The sequence below is a fragment of the Vulpes vulpes genome, chromosome 1 (genome assembly GCF_048418805.1).
Source record: "Vulpes vulpes isolate BD-2025 chromosome 1, VulVul3, whole genome shotgun sequence".
In the NCBI taxonomy this organism is placed as follows: Eukaryota; Metazoa; Chordata; class Mammalia; order Carnivora; family Canidae; genus Vulpes; species Vulpes vulpes.
The window spans coordinates 102,033,094-102,047,476 of record NC_132780.1 but is presented as its reverse complement, the minus strand read 5'-3'; the positions used below and the strand labels follow the sequence as shown (position 1 = coordinate 102,047,476).

General features: G+C 35.8%; 1 protein-coding gene across 1 annotated transcript in view; it reads right to left on the bottom strand.

Annotated features, from left to right (window-relative positions):
* Positions 1-14,383, bottom strand: part of EPHA6 (EPH receptor A6) — an 870,413-nt gene that overhangs the window by 129,028 nt on the left and 727,002 nt on the right. The window contains 1 exon segment of the mRNA XM_072721173.1: positions 8,409-8,470. Coding sequence (XP_072577274.1) covers positions 8,409-8,470 — 62 coding nt within the window.

The following is a 14,383-nucleotide window of genomic DNA, read 5'->3' as shown; positions in this document are numbered from 1 at the left end:
CAGTACTATGATGTTTAAAGAGATAAATTCAGGCTTTTGGAAGTTGATGCTCTAACTTCTAATTTAAAAATAAGAAGTTCAGCCAGCCATATGTTTGGTTCCAAGTACACCCTGCTTTCATATATTTTGATGCTTACTGTCACATTATTTTTAGAATGGTATGGCATTAAGCTGGCACATGCAGGATAAATAATAACATTCGTCTACATGAAGTTTTGTATTTTTTTTCTGAAAAAAGCAACTAAGGGGATTAATCCAGCTATAACTTTTACAGTTTTAAAAAAAGGGTATTGGTAGGGAAATGTGACTTCATTTTTTTCACTGTTGAATATCAAATGAATGCAATGTAGATTAATTTTGCTCTCATACCCCAGCACAAATATAATTCTACACAACACAATTTACAAGAAAAGTGGGCTAATAAAATACAGCTCTCATTATTAATATATAAAAAGCATAAGGTAAAATGCCATCTTTAGTAGATTTATAATTTGACTACATAAATATTTAAAAGATCCCTTTAATTTTTTAAATTAATATTTGCTTTGCATTTGTTCAAGGAAAGTCTTCAAATGACTCACATTGCTTTTGGAATGCTGATATGCACTGATATGTATTATTTAAATACTCATATTCTTGACATATATCTAGATTTTTTTTAAATGGTGAAAATTAAAACTATTTTTAGCCTTTAGAGAAAAACAGACAGGGAAGTAACAGAAAAACAACTTTAAAACTCTTAGTGACATCTTCTGAAATACATTATAATAATAGATAACATTATGGAGACTTTAATAAGTGCCCAGACACATGTTCTAGGAGTGTAGGTCTATTAGGCATTTAACACCATAACAAAATCACAATAACTGTAGGAAGTAGTTATTGCCTATTATTGACCTTATTTTATGGATAAGAGATGTCCTTGAATCTTTCCTTTTGCCCGTACACTTTATCCAATCTAACAACAAATTCCATCAGCTCTGTGTTCAGAATACACCATAGACTCTAGTATTTTCCATCAACTCAACTACAACAATCCTCATCCAAGACACTGTCATCTCCTTACCTGGATTTTTATTGCAAAAGCTTCCAAATTTCCCTCCGTCTATCTATACTTCACTATAGTCTCTGAATCTAGCAACCGGAGTGATGTTGTAAAAACACAGTCAGATTATGTTCTCTCTACTCCAAACCCTACAATAGCTTCATGTCTTATCCAGAGAAAATGCAGACACATTACAGCGTCCTACAATGCCCCAATTCACTGTTTTTACAACTTGGTTGCATATTACACTCATGGGGGAACTTTGAACAAATATTAATGCAGCTGTCTCACCAAGAGATTGTGAGTTAATTCACCTGGGATGCAGGCTGGAATTTGGGATTGTTAAGAGCTCTCTAAATTAAATCATTATAATGTGTAACCAAGGTTGAGAATCATTTCTCTTCAACCTTTGAGTCCCTTTCTGCCTCCATCACCTCTAACTTCATCTTCTACCACCTTTCCCCTTACATACGCTATGTTAGCCATAACCATAGGGTGACCACCTATTTTATTAACCCAACTGCAGGGTAAAAGGGTCAATATTAACAATTATGAAGAGGTACTAGGCATGGATTAGCACTGTCCTAGGCAAAACAGGCATTTGGTCATAAAAATAAAGATCTAATTTGTAGTTCTTTGGGCATAAAATGTTCCGACCTCAGGCCTTTGGCCCCTGCTGTTCTTACTCCGGACTATTTCCCTCCAGATTGCCACTTGGCTTGCTCCCTCACCTTCTTCCATCTTTACTCATATGTCACTTTCCAGTAAGAGCTCACCTGTTCATTCAATTTAATACTGAAACCTAATCTCACTTCCACTCTCTTATTTTTTCTCCCTGTCTGATGTACTGTATATTTTGCTTAAATCTTTATTTCTCTTGCCACTAGGTTTTTTTATTTCTGTTTTGTTCACTTCTGTATTCTAGGTTCCAGAACAGTACCTGGGCCACTATAGTCAGTGAATACATATTTGTGCAAAAAAAAAATAAAATAAGTGAATGATTTTTCAGCTGTTTCACATTGGGCAAGTTACCTATTATGCTTTGCCTCATTTTCCTCATTGATAAACGGGGACAATATTAACACCTACCTCATAATGTTGGTGTAAGCACCTGGTGCATGGGATTGGGATAATGCCTGACTCAGAGAACGCATGTGTAAATGCCATCTACAGTAGTTAATTAAACACATTCATCCTCATTTTTTGCTCTAGCCACTGGCTTATAGGTCCACACCTGGAAACCATCACCCCTAAGCCTGCCTCACTTCAGAAATCATAAGTATCAATACACTGTGTTGGTAAACTGGCCCTCTGGAGAAAAAACAAGCAAGCCCTGAGCTGTGCTGTTTGCCCATGTCTGTGGTGTAAATATTTCCATTATGGCCAACTTCAAGTTACTAACAGTTTAACAACCAGCTCCCTCAATTCCTGACCATTTAATAATCATCTCTCACATGCTGGTATGATCTGGCTCTAATAAGCCACTGCCAATATCCTACTTCGGGCACACTCCTTCAGCTCTCTCACCCTCATCGTACAGCTATACCTCCTACTTCCTCCTCTACACCGTAACAGCTCCCAGCAGATGATATCTCTATTTACCTCTAGTCTTTCAAGCCTTTTTATTTCCTTCTTTATCTAGCCTGGATTCACCAGCTGCTTAGCCAAGAGATCTTTTTCCACTATCCTGATTTCCTTTTAATACCGGTGTGTTTCTGTTGCACCTGTTCTACACACACGCTAGCCTCTATTATCTCCAGTCTTGCACTGGGGGATGCACTGTCGAGCATCCTTGCAGAAAGTCACGGAAACATGCATGCCATTGCCGAAACACATCCATCCCCTCCAGAATCAGCTGGATGTCAGCATCAGTAAACTATGTTACCTTCTCTAACACAAAAGATATGGTCTGGCAGGAGAAGAGGAAGATACATGTATCCAGTTTCAATTACTGGGCCAATAGTGCTCAGGACCCACTTCTGGCCATGCGGGTCGCATTATCATGAGACACCTTGGTAAACAATTTTTAACTGGTTGCCCTTGCTGGGACCCAGAGAAAAACTGTTCCTGGTGCAGAACCTGCTCTTGATGGTCCTCCCTTCCCCTTCCTTCTTCGGTCTGATCAGTGATTGGCTACATATTTTTTTTTTTAACTTCAGAAGTTATTCTAAACATTCACCTTTAATGAAGGCTTGTTCTCAAACTTCCAAATAAACTCTCCTCCTACTTCACACAGAAAGGCAACAACACCAGGTATCACTTCCTTCAATCCAGTGCCTCCCGTCGGTCTCTCTAGATCCACAACACACAGTCCTGGGATGAAACAGTCCTCCCATGAAACAAGGACGGTGTGGAGGCTGCTATTGACTATACACAGTCAACCCTCCACCTGGGTCCTTGATTTTGAACCTTCCCATCTCCTGAGACAGTTTGTCTTACCAATGTACTCTCTTCAATTTCCTCTCTCCCAGTGTATAAATTGTCTAAATTCCTTTCTATTAAAAAATATCCTTCATTTTTCTTTTTGTCTACTTGTATCTGATTTTTCTCTTGCCTTGCTATCTACCCTAATTTTTACTAAATAAATATTTTTTAAAAAAGGTCTCCATCTCCATTACCAATTCCTACTTATTTTTCATTCTCATTTTGCATTCTGACTTCTGCTGGAGACCAACCCATTAAATATGCTCTTGTTGAGTCACTGAGGACCTCATAAGTAGTAAGTCCCACAGATGCATTTCAGTCTTTGTTTTCTCAAACTTCTCTATTTTTGATATAGTTGCCTATTTGCTCCTGGCTGGCATGCAGGATTCTTATCTCCCTTCTTGTTGCTCTTTGACCACTTATTCTTAGTTACCTTTGGAGACTCCACCCTGCTGCTTCCTTAGTTGGCATACCATAGAGTTGCAACCTTGTTCAACTCCTTGCTTTTCTCTAAAAGTTCTTCATAGAAAAAAATATCATGGTCTGGGTTTCATAACCACTTTTTATGCTACCGACTATAAGATCTTGACTTTAGTCAATATTTTTCTCCCAATCTTTAGATTTGTATTTCTAATTGCTGTCTGGACATTTTCACTGCATGTTCCATAGACATCTCAAATGGAATACAACCCAAATGAAACTCATCATCTGCCAGTGACCAGCCCATTTTATTTCTACTCTGTATCTTTAGATCAGTTGGTAGCACCACCTTCCACACATTCTTCTTACTACTAAGCATCTTTTCCAGATTATATTTTGAATTATGGTTTCCTGACTTAATCTGATCTTATTTGCTTTTGTTTTTATTAATTCCCCTGCCCCATCTATTTTGTTGTATATAGATGACACTCCTTGCTTGCTAATGTGACTGTGTTTTGCAAACAGTATTATCTGTATCTTTTCTCTCATATCAAAGAGTGTGAGGTGGCTGCAAGAGGCTGTCACATGAACACACAATATAACACCTTACTGAAACCAGTGGTATTATATTTTTGTATAACTGAATTGTGTGATTTGATAAACAAATCCATTCAACAAATGTCATAAAATAGGAATGAATTTTTTTTAAAGATTTTATTTATTTATTCATTAGAGAGGGACACACACACAGAGGCAGAGACACAGGCAGAGGGAGAAGCAGGCTCCATGCAGGAAGCCCGACATGGGACTTGATTCCAGGTCTCCAGGCGATCCTGAAGTCCTGGGATGAAGGCAGCGCTAAACCACTGAGCCACCCAGGCTGCCTAGGGATGAGTTTTTGTGGTTGGAATATGGTATCTCAAAGCTTTTAAGTATTTTATAACCATTTTTATTTGAATTGTTACTTAATGTTATAAAAATGGAAGACCAAAGATTTAGGGGCAAGCAGTTGTTAGGTAAGTATGTGTCACAAAAACTATGAAATCCATACGCATAGTTTGAGAGAGACCATGCAGGGATGATGGTCAAGATTACACTTAATTTGCACTAGTGTATTTTTTTGGAAAAGTTAGGAATATTTGCACATCAGTGAGGTCATACATTCTGGCAGCAGGGCTGATGGTCTGCTTGCTAAGTAAGGTTGCATTTCATTTCTTTTGAGATTTTATTTATTTATTCATGACAGACACACACACACACACACACACACACACAGAGGCAGAGACGTAGGCAGAGGGAGAAGCAGGCTCCATGCAGGGAGCCCGACGTGGGACTCGATCCTGGGTCTCCAGGATCATACCCCAGGTCAAAGGTGGCACCAAGCTGAGCCATCGGGGCTGCCCAGGCTGCATTTAATTTTAAAATTAAAAACACACATAGGGTACCTTGGTGGCTCAGTGGTTGAGCCTTTGGGGTCCTGGGATTAAGTACCACATTGGGCTCTCTGCATGGAGCCTGCTTCTTCCTCTGCCTGTGTCTCTCATGAATAAATAAATAAAATCTTAAAAAAATAAAAACACACATATAGTTACATACCTACCTACACCCCTTCTGCATGTGCTCACACACGCACATTTACACACAAACAAACACAAGTACTTAACCACACCTCCTCTTACTAATATATTATCCGGAGGAATGTCCATAAAGATCCTGAACAGTGTAAGATTTATTAATCCAGTGCAATATCACAGCCAGCCAGCCACCACCACTAGCACTAGACTGTAATTTTGTACTTAGTTTTGCTACCACTCTTTCACATAAAACAGTAAACTGAAGTGATTTTCAAATATGTGGGAGACCAAAGGGAAATCTTTTCTTCTTCTAGTAAGCACAGAATGCTATTAATGAGCCATGGATAGCTTCCCTACAATGCAATGCACTTAGCCACTTCCTCTTTCTGTGCTCACAGAAGCTGTGATTATCAAATTCTAAAGCAGTAGTTTGAAAAATGACTTCGTTTTTGGGAATCTGTGGGATATATATCTTTATAAATTTTATTTCCACTTGCCATGGGGAGTTGAGTATCTGCTATTGACATAAAGTTTATATAGCACTTTGAGCTTCTGGGATAAAAGAGATATGATTACAAAGAAAGTTAAGAATATTTAAAAAAGGGTAAGAAGGGAGTATTTGGCCCTGTGGCTTTTTTTCCCCGTGCATGTGATTCTTATTTTAATAGAAATTCTACGTGCAGACGGGACACAAGTTCACATGGGGAGATGGCAGTGGACTTATAAAAAGAAGTAATAAGTAATTTCATTTAAAAAAAGTGTATGAGAACGTGACTTTTTGAGTCAGAGACCCGAGTTTGAATCTTTATTCTACCACTTACACTATGTCATGTATTATTCTGTAAGCTTTACAATAATTGACCAGATGAATCCTTATGACACTTGTATGAAGTAGATGCTGTCTACATTCCCATTTTATTTTATTTTTTATTTTTATTTTTTTTACATTCCCATTTTATAGTTAAATAAACAGGCACAGAGAAGGCAGTCACTTGCCCAAGTCACAGGGTCACACAGCTGGGAAGTGACAGAGCCAAGATGAATAACATATATTAAGATTCTCATAGCAGTGGTAATGTTCGTGACCATCAACTGAATGTCTACTCTTTCCCAGATTGTATGGTGTCTTACCTACATAATTCATAAGAGCTGAAAAATATGAATTTAAAAAATTTAAATCATGAAATATACCACTTTTAAACATGTAGTAGGGTGTTTATAAATAAATATTTTATTTTATTTATTTTTTAAAAATAAATATTTTAGATATATTAGCATTTCTTTGTAATGTATTTAATTAATTCAGGATTCAGCAGGATAAGAAGTATATCTGAAGCTAACAATTCTCTCCTAATTTGCTGTGGTAGTCATTTGATCCAATTTTCAGCAGCAATTTAGATTGAGAATGTGCTACATTATTTGCCATTATGTTCAGCTCTAGGATAAAGTTGATACAAAAAAACTCCCAAAACTTATCTTAAGCATCATTAAAGGATAAGTCATTTTGGTACGTGTCTGATAGAAATGAGCTTTGGAATAAACATAATGGAAGGGCCTAACTATACATGCATTTCAAAGTACCATAGGTGGTCCTGATAAATTATTCTAAAATAATTTAGCACATTTACAGGAGAAATGAATATAAGCTATAAACATTCTGAGAATGGCTATAGAAAAATAAAACAAACAACAAAGAGTTCATGTCCCCAAACACCTATGAATTTCATTTTGCCTTAAAGAGCATACTTGTTTGAGAGTCTGCATTGTACAAGGCATATTGCTCTGTAATAACTTGATGATTTTGCTGAATTCAGCTTCTGGCATTGAATCTGGACATCAAGTCCAGTCGCAGGGTAAATATATTATCACCGCTAATAGAGAAGTTGGAAGAAGAGGGCATGAACTCAAGAAAAATAAATGAAAATGATATCAAAAGAGAAAAATGAGATGCAGAACCCAACCAAGTGATGTAAAGCAAAAAAATAAAGTGAAGAAAGAATGCTCGAGACTGTTTTTATCATATGAAAAGATAAAAAATAGTGTAACACATTCCAAAGAGCAAGAGTCCAGTCATGCTATAAGAAAAATGGCCATGTCTTTGTATACAGATAAATAAGAATACAGTGACACTCAAATATGTAACCTCTCCTGGGGATGAAAAATATTTACTGTAGTGATTATTTTTTATATTTATGGGTATTTTTTTATCAATGAATATTTTTGTAGCACATTATGGCTTTTTAAATATTAAAGACATTATAAATACATTTGAAATATAACTTCATGGTGCCTTCTCAGCTCTGTTATTCTCTACTACTATATAAGACAAATGATTTCTGTACACACCATTCCCTCAAGGATAAGTCACCTTAGTATATGTGCAGCCAAAGCGAGCACTAGGATAAGTCATTTTAAAAAGAGTACTTTAAAAAGTTTTGTTCTGAAACAGATCTCTGCTAGAGTTTTGCATGATTCCTTTTGTCTTCTGAAAGTCAGGCAAATGAACTTAAGAGGGCTAATACCAGTTTTCTGATATGAACTTGAGTCATTATTAGTAAATATATATCAATTTAAGGGTTTCAGTATTATAGATTATGCATTAAATATCATGCTGAATAGTTAAATGTGATAAAGCAAAACGAATGTTTGTGCAAAGCAACTGAGTTTCACTTAATCTCTTTATAACATCATTTGAAATATATATATATTTATATGGCATGTGAATTTATAGGAGAAATCAATTATATTATTATGTGTATATACTCCTCCCGTTAGTAACACACTAATGTATCACAGTATCAGAGAAATGCACCCTAGAGAAAACGCTGCTATTCTTCATGGAAAAATCCATGAATAACATTATGCAAAAATTAATTTACGATAAATGATTTAAATCTAGAACTCAGAATAGCTTATTTAAATGCTATCAGAAAAGAACACCTCACCCGCAAAAAGGAGTCTAGGGATCCATTCTCCATATATTCCACCACAATCATTACTGGTCTGCCTGCAAAAAGAGCAAGAGAACACACAAGATTAGAGCAATTACAAAAAAATGTGCTGCAGTTAGAGATTTCCAGCTGTGGCAGCTAAATCATTTGTATTTTATTAATAAGAACTTCATTTTCCAACATGCTTCTACAAAAGTCTTACTATTACACATAGAGATCTCTCCATTTTTTACAGCCTTGTTTATGTTGAGCTTGTAAAAAGAACTGAATTACAAAGGAATTCAGGAATTCCTTTGTAATTCCTTTGTAATTCCTTAATTACAAAGGAATTAAGCATTTCTTTTTCTAGAGCCCTGCAATCGCTTGTTTAGATTACGTTCTTTTGGACCTGATTTCTCCTTAAAGGACAATCAACAAGCTAAAGTCAGGGTTTATGCAGTTACTGTAGCTGCTCTGGCAGTTGTGGTACAATTTCTCCCATAGTGGTGTGGTACCCTCGGCTGAATTACGTTAGACCAGACACTTCTGAACTATTCCTAAGGCAAAGCAGAAAGGAGAAATTTCTATAAATTTAAGAAATTATAAAAACCATTAGTCATAGTCTGCTTTTAAGGGCTTCTAAGTGGAAAAATGTCAGTAGATTGATGGATGCTACAAAGTTGGTGGGCTTTGCAATAGTTCTTGATCATGTCTTTATTGGACAAAGATTAGATCAACGTAACAATGATGGCAGTACATGAAAAATAAGTAACTCTGATTTTGTAGTCTAGTAACAAGCTAAAATCGGAAACTGAACATCATTTATCTCTTCTCTATCATATCTATTTGCAACTGTTACCAGTTCCCAATACCTCTATTAGGTAGAATATGTAGCATAAATAACTTAGATTGTTTCAAAGAAAAGAATCTATTTGTTCTGCCAAATCACTCAAGTTTAAAAGATAAACTCATTTCAGATGAAGGGAAAATGATATTTACCTGAAATAAACATATATGACATATCTACTTTTTACATCTTTATTTCTTGCTTCTCATTGAGATTTTTAGCAATTGAATCTGCACTGTGCACAGAGTTTTTCCTCATAAGTACAAAAGATCTGGAAAGAAATTATGTGTGCTAATGACGGAAATATTAGATCTCATATTGTAATTCATGTCCCTTTTATGAACTCAAAGCCTTATGGGTTAAAAAGGGTGACTGTAACAAATTAGTACAATGTCTGCAAATGCTAGATTTTACATTTGAATCTATATTTTCAAGAAAGATGTGCTAAAGGTTAAATGTAGTAATAAAACTCCCTTTTTATCATGCATAGTATGAGGATCCAAAGAAATTTTCCATCTTGGTGGATTTCCATAATGTTCCTCAAAGTCATTAATTTCACTCAAATACAGATACAGAACTTTATCAGAAAATATGGAGGTCAAGTGAACTGTCAGCACTATTGTAGCAAGGATCTAGAAGATCCAGGTTTTATTTATTTATTTATTTATTTATTTATTTATTTATTTATTTTTTAAAAGATTTTATTTATTTATTCATAAAGACAGAGAGAGAGAGGCAGAGACACAGGCAGAGGGAGAAGCAGGCATATACAGAGAGCCAGACGTGGGACTCGATCCAGGGTCTCCAGGATCATGCCCTGGGCTACAAGGCAGCGCTAAGCCGCTGAGCCACCCTGGCTGCCCAAGATCCAGGTTTTAAATCTGACCACTTGTCATGAAATCTTTTATTTGGCTACTGGTTTCAGAGAACTTGGAAACAGGAGTCTGATGCAAACATAAAAGATCATTTTTGATACTAAATATGAAAATTCTGAGACCAATATTTCAGTTTCAATTATAATGGATCATGGAAGTTAAGGGGAAAACATTGGGTTACCACTAAATTCACCTGCCTAGAGTCATACCTTTTTCATCTACCTTGACCATCGCTGCCAGGGAAACATATTTAGTATAAATAAAATAAAATAAAATAAAATAAAACAAAATAAAATAAAATAAGATAAAAATCCTCTCCCTAAGAATGTCAGTCTTGATACAATAAAAAGAGCTTGCAAGCACTTCACTTGTATTGATACAAATTATGATTAGCCCTATTACACAGATAAGGAAATTGAGGGATAGAAAATTAAAGTACTTGCCCAGAGTTAAACAGCTGGTAAGTGGCAGTGTCAGGTAGAGAGTCTCAGAGCTTAAGCTCTTAATTTTTATGCCATAGGTGCGTCTCAGACATAATTTATAGATTAAAGCAGAAAGGTTCATCCCGTGCTGGACCTCCTCTCTCCTAGCCAGCCCTACCATCTCCTGTTCCATTAGCTGTATTGCTTAGTCCTGTCTCCTCTGCTATTCCTTCTGGCATTCCCCTGCCAGGATTACCCACCGATTTGTTTCTCTCCCTAATCTCACCCCACATCTCCCAGAATGTATATGCTGCACTTATTCCTTGAAAGTCTCCCACAGCGATATTTCCCATAGTGGCATTCCCATCACATCTATTGTCTACACTATAAAACGTTGTGTCTGATTCTGTTAGGTTCTTTTTCTCTCCTAAATTCCCTATATATTACTTCTATGTATCCCCACTCACGAGGTTTCTCAAAATGATGTTTCTGTAAAGCTGAGCAGAGTAGGTGCTTTATAGGAGCAAGTTGACTTCAAAATTCTCAACAATTTTCATAATTCCTCAGAGAGTAGCACTGAAGTGTTTGAGCAAGATTCTAATCTATGTGAATACCAAGTACTTTGAAATTATTTCTATCTATAACTCTTTGGGAGATACTTGATGCGATCTTAACATTCATCAGTGACAAGTTTCATCTTCTCATTAAAGATAATAAAGAGTCAAATGAAGACTCCCCCAGTTTCTTGTGAATTAGAAGTTTCACACCTGAGCTCTGCATCTTTTGTATTTTGTGCAGTAACATCAGTTTAGAGCTGCTATTATTAAACTAAGGAGCTGTTTTATTAGAAGACTGCTGGCATCTAACCTGTAATTTGTTTCCTAGTGGTTTTCTATAGGGAGGTTAGCTACACTGTGAAGATTACAAGCAACTTTACAGTCTATGGTCACATTTTATAATCAACAAAATAGATGAGTATAAGGGTAACAGTCCTATTTTCAAATACGTAAAAACTATACATTACTGTTCTTGGAAAATATATTTGGAGGTGATTAATTCTCTTTTTATATTTTCAAAATATTTCAGCTTCTCTCTCTATTTTCTACAATTTTAGCCAGTTTCCCAAAGGCCTCATGTCACAGAATTAACTTAGTATTTTCAATGTACTGAAGTCAACAAACTCCAACATTCTTGAATGTTAGTCAAGTCTCAAAATCCTTTTATAGAAGTCTCATCAGGTTAAGAGATTTTTGAAAAGTACTTCTACAAGTCATACAAAAAGTGAATTTCATTCACTTTTTTATCCTTCAAAAAATAGCCTGGAAATGGTTATGTATATCTTAAACTGCATTGGAATAAAAACTTTGGAAGAAATCACTTGTTTATATCCTGAACTCAATGAATCACAAAATCCCAGATCATCTTTTTTCTATTATAAGGAAAAAAAATTTCTGTAATTGAGACTTTAGTGAACAATTGACTAATACGTTTTTTTTCTTCCAAATTCTCAGTTGCCCAATACTCAAGATGATTTTGATATGGTTGATGTTGAGAAACCACATGATGATAAAAATGTTATTAAAGAAAACAGAAGGAAAGCGTTCTTTAAATGTTCTAAGGATACGTGGGGAAAATATTTCATGAGTGAAACAGTATATTTGTTGTTTGTTTGCCTCAAGAAGATCTGTGAAAGAAGGGGATTACAGAGATTTAACATTTTCATATGAGTAATGAGTTTTTGCTGAATGTAGTATTTTGTATCAGCTTGGCCATTTCTAATATGCTGTCAGTAATATCAAGAATCTAAACAAATCGCAATGACCTCCAAACTCTATTACAGATTTAAATCAATTCTAGCTTATTTAACATTATATCATGTCTATATTTTGTCTACCATGTAATAAAATTTGTGGCGATAACTTGGATGACAGGTTGCCTGCTTTATTTCCCCCCCGGTTACAATTCTAGACTTTTAAAGCCAGTTATTTTTAATCTATTTCTACCTCCCCCATTTCTGTTATAGAGATAGTGAATTATAATTATAATCTCAAATGGATTTGAGAATAAATAATTTTCCTATCCCTCTAAGGCATTAAAAATATGGATGACATAAATTTGAACAAAGTTATATTAATTATTTTTATTCATAAAATAAGTACTAAAATTGGGGAATGATTTTTTCCTTATACTGTTGCCTAGTTACTATCAGATCGTGTCCCAAATGAATCTTATCCTCGACTGAATTCAAATCAAATCTTTTAACATTTCCCCTGAACTTTCTTTAAAACATTGCCATCTATCTAGTTACTCAGGTTTGAAATCCTACTGTAATATTAGACTTCTCACTTTATCAAATCCCTGTTAGTCTGTAAGTCATTACGCTGTGCTGACGATATAAAATCTGTTATTGCTGCCCATACTCTGAATTTGTTTTCTCTTCCTTCATTTATTAAAATAATCAGTTACTAATTATACTTGCTAAGGCTTATGTAACCATTATTTCAGACATTCAGTGATGCATCAAACATTTTTTTAGTGCCTACTACACATCAAGTACTCCTCCGGCTTTCAAAGAATCATGCTCAATCAGGGGTGCCTACGTGATTCAGTTGGTCAAGTGTCCGATCCTTGATTTCAGCTCCGGTCAGGATCTCAGCATCATGAGACTGAACCCTGCATCAGGCTCTGTGCTCAGCGTGGAGTCCGCTTAAGAGTCTCTTGCTCTCCCTCACCCCCCCTCCCCCGCCTTGCACCTGTTCATAAGCACACACCCACTCTCTCTAAAACAAAACAAATCCAATCCTCAATCGATACCTGATCCTTGCTCCATGGAGTGTAGAGTGGAATGGGGAACCGAAATAGGTAAACAGTCAATTACCATGAAGGGCTAATGCCTCCTTTAAAAACCTGTTTTACTTACTGTTGTTAGCTCCAGGATTAAAGTCTAAACTTCTTGGCGATAAATTCTTTCACAATCTCTCCTCTACCTTTGTTCTGGTGTCATTTTTATCTCCTCCTAGTCCCCGATTTCCTGTTTTTCAAATTCTCTAGGGGATTTATAATTCATGAAGTATGACTTCACTTGTACCTCCTCTCTTCCCTGGAAGATTGCCTTCTTCCAGTAAAATCATATACATAGAAAAGAAAAAGCAGAGCTTAAATACTGTCTCCATTGTCAATTCTATGAATCACTTTTGCTTTTAGGAAGATCTGATTGTTTCCTTTCTCCTCTCTTTACATCTTAATCAAACAATCATGACACACTTATGGTGTGGTATTGGTGTTTACTATGGAGGTGTCTGCCTCCTACTCTCAAATGCCCTGGAGGTAAAAAATCGTGTATAGTTCTTCTCAGCAAATTCACTGTTGAGCACAGAACTAGGTAAAGAATAGCTACTAAATTTCTTTTTCTTTTTAATGGAATACCATTCTGTAGTGAATTCTAGACCAAGAAAAGAGTTACTGAAATAATGGAATAGCAAATCAGTAAATCCTAAATTCCTCGCATTGTAAAACACATGGATCCAAAGACAAAACTTCAAATTTTAGCCCTGCTACCTACTAGCTACATGATCTTGGGGAAATTATTTTCACTTTCTCAGTTTTTACATTTATAAAATGAGGATAATATTAACTTACTACACCTGGATTTCAAAGAATTAGATGAGAATATGTATAGTTAGCACAGTGTCTGGCAATTGTTGGCACTTAAAAATGTTGGCATACATTGGCTTTCCTTCATTTTTGTGCAATTATCTGTTTCCCTCTTTTTTTTTTAAGATTTTATTTATTTATGACAGACAGAGAGGGAGAGAGAGAGGCAGAGACACAGGCAGAGAGTGAAGC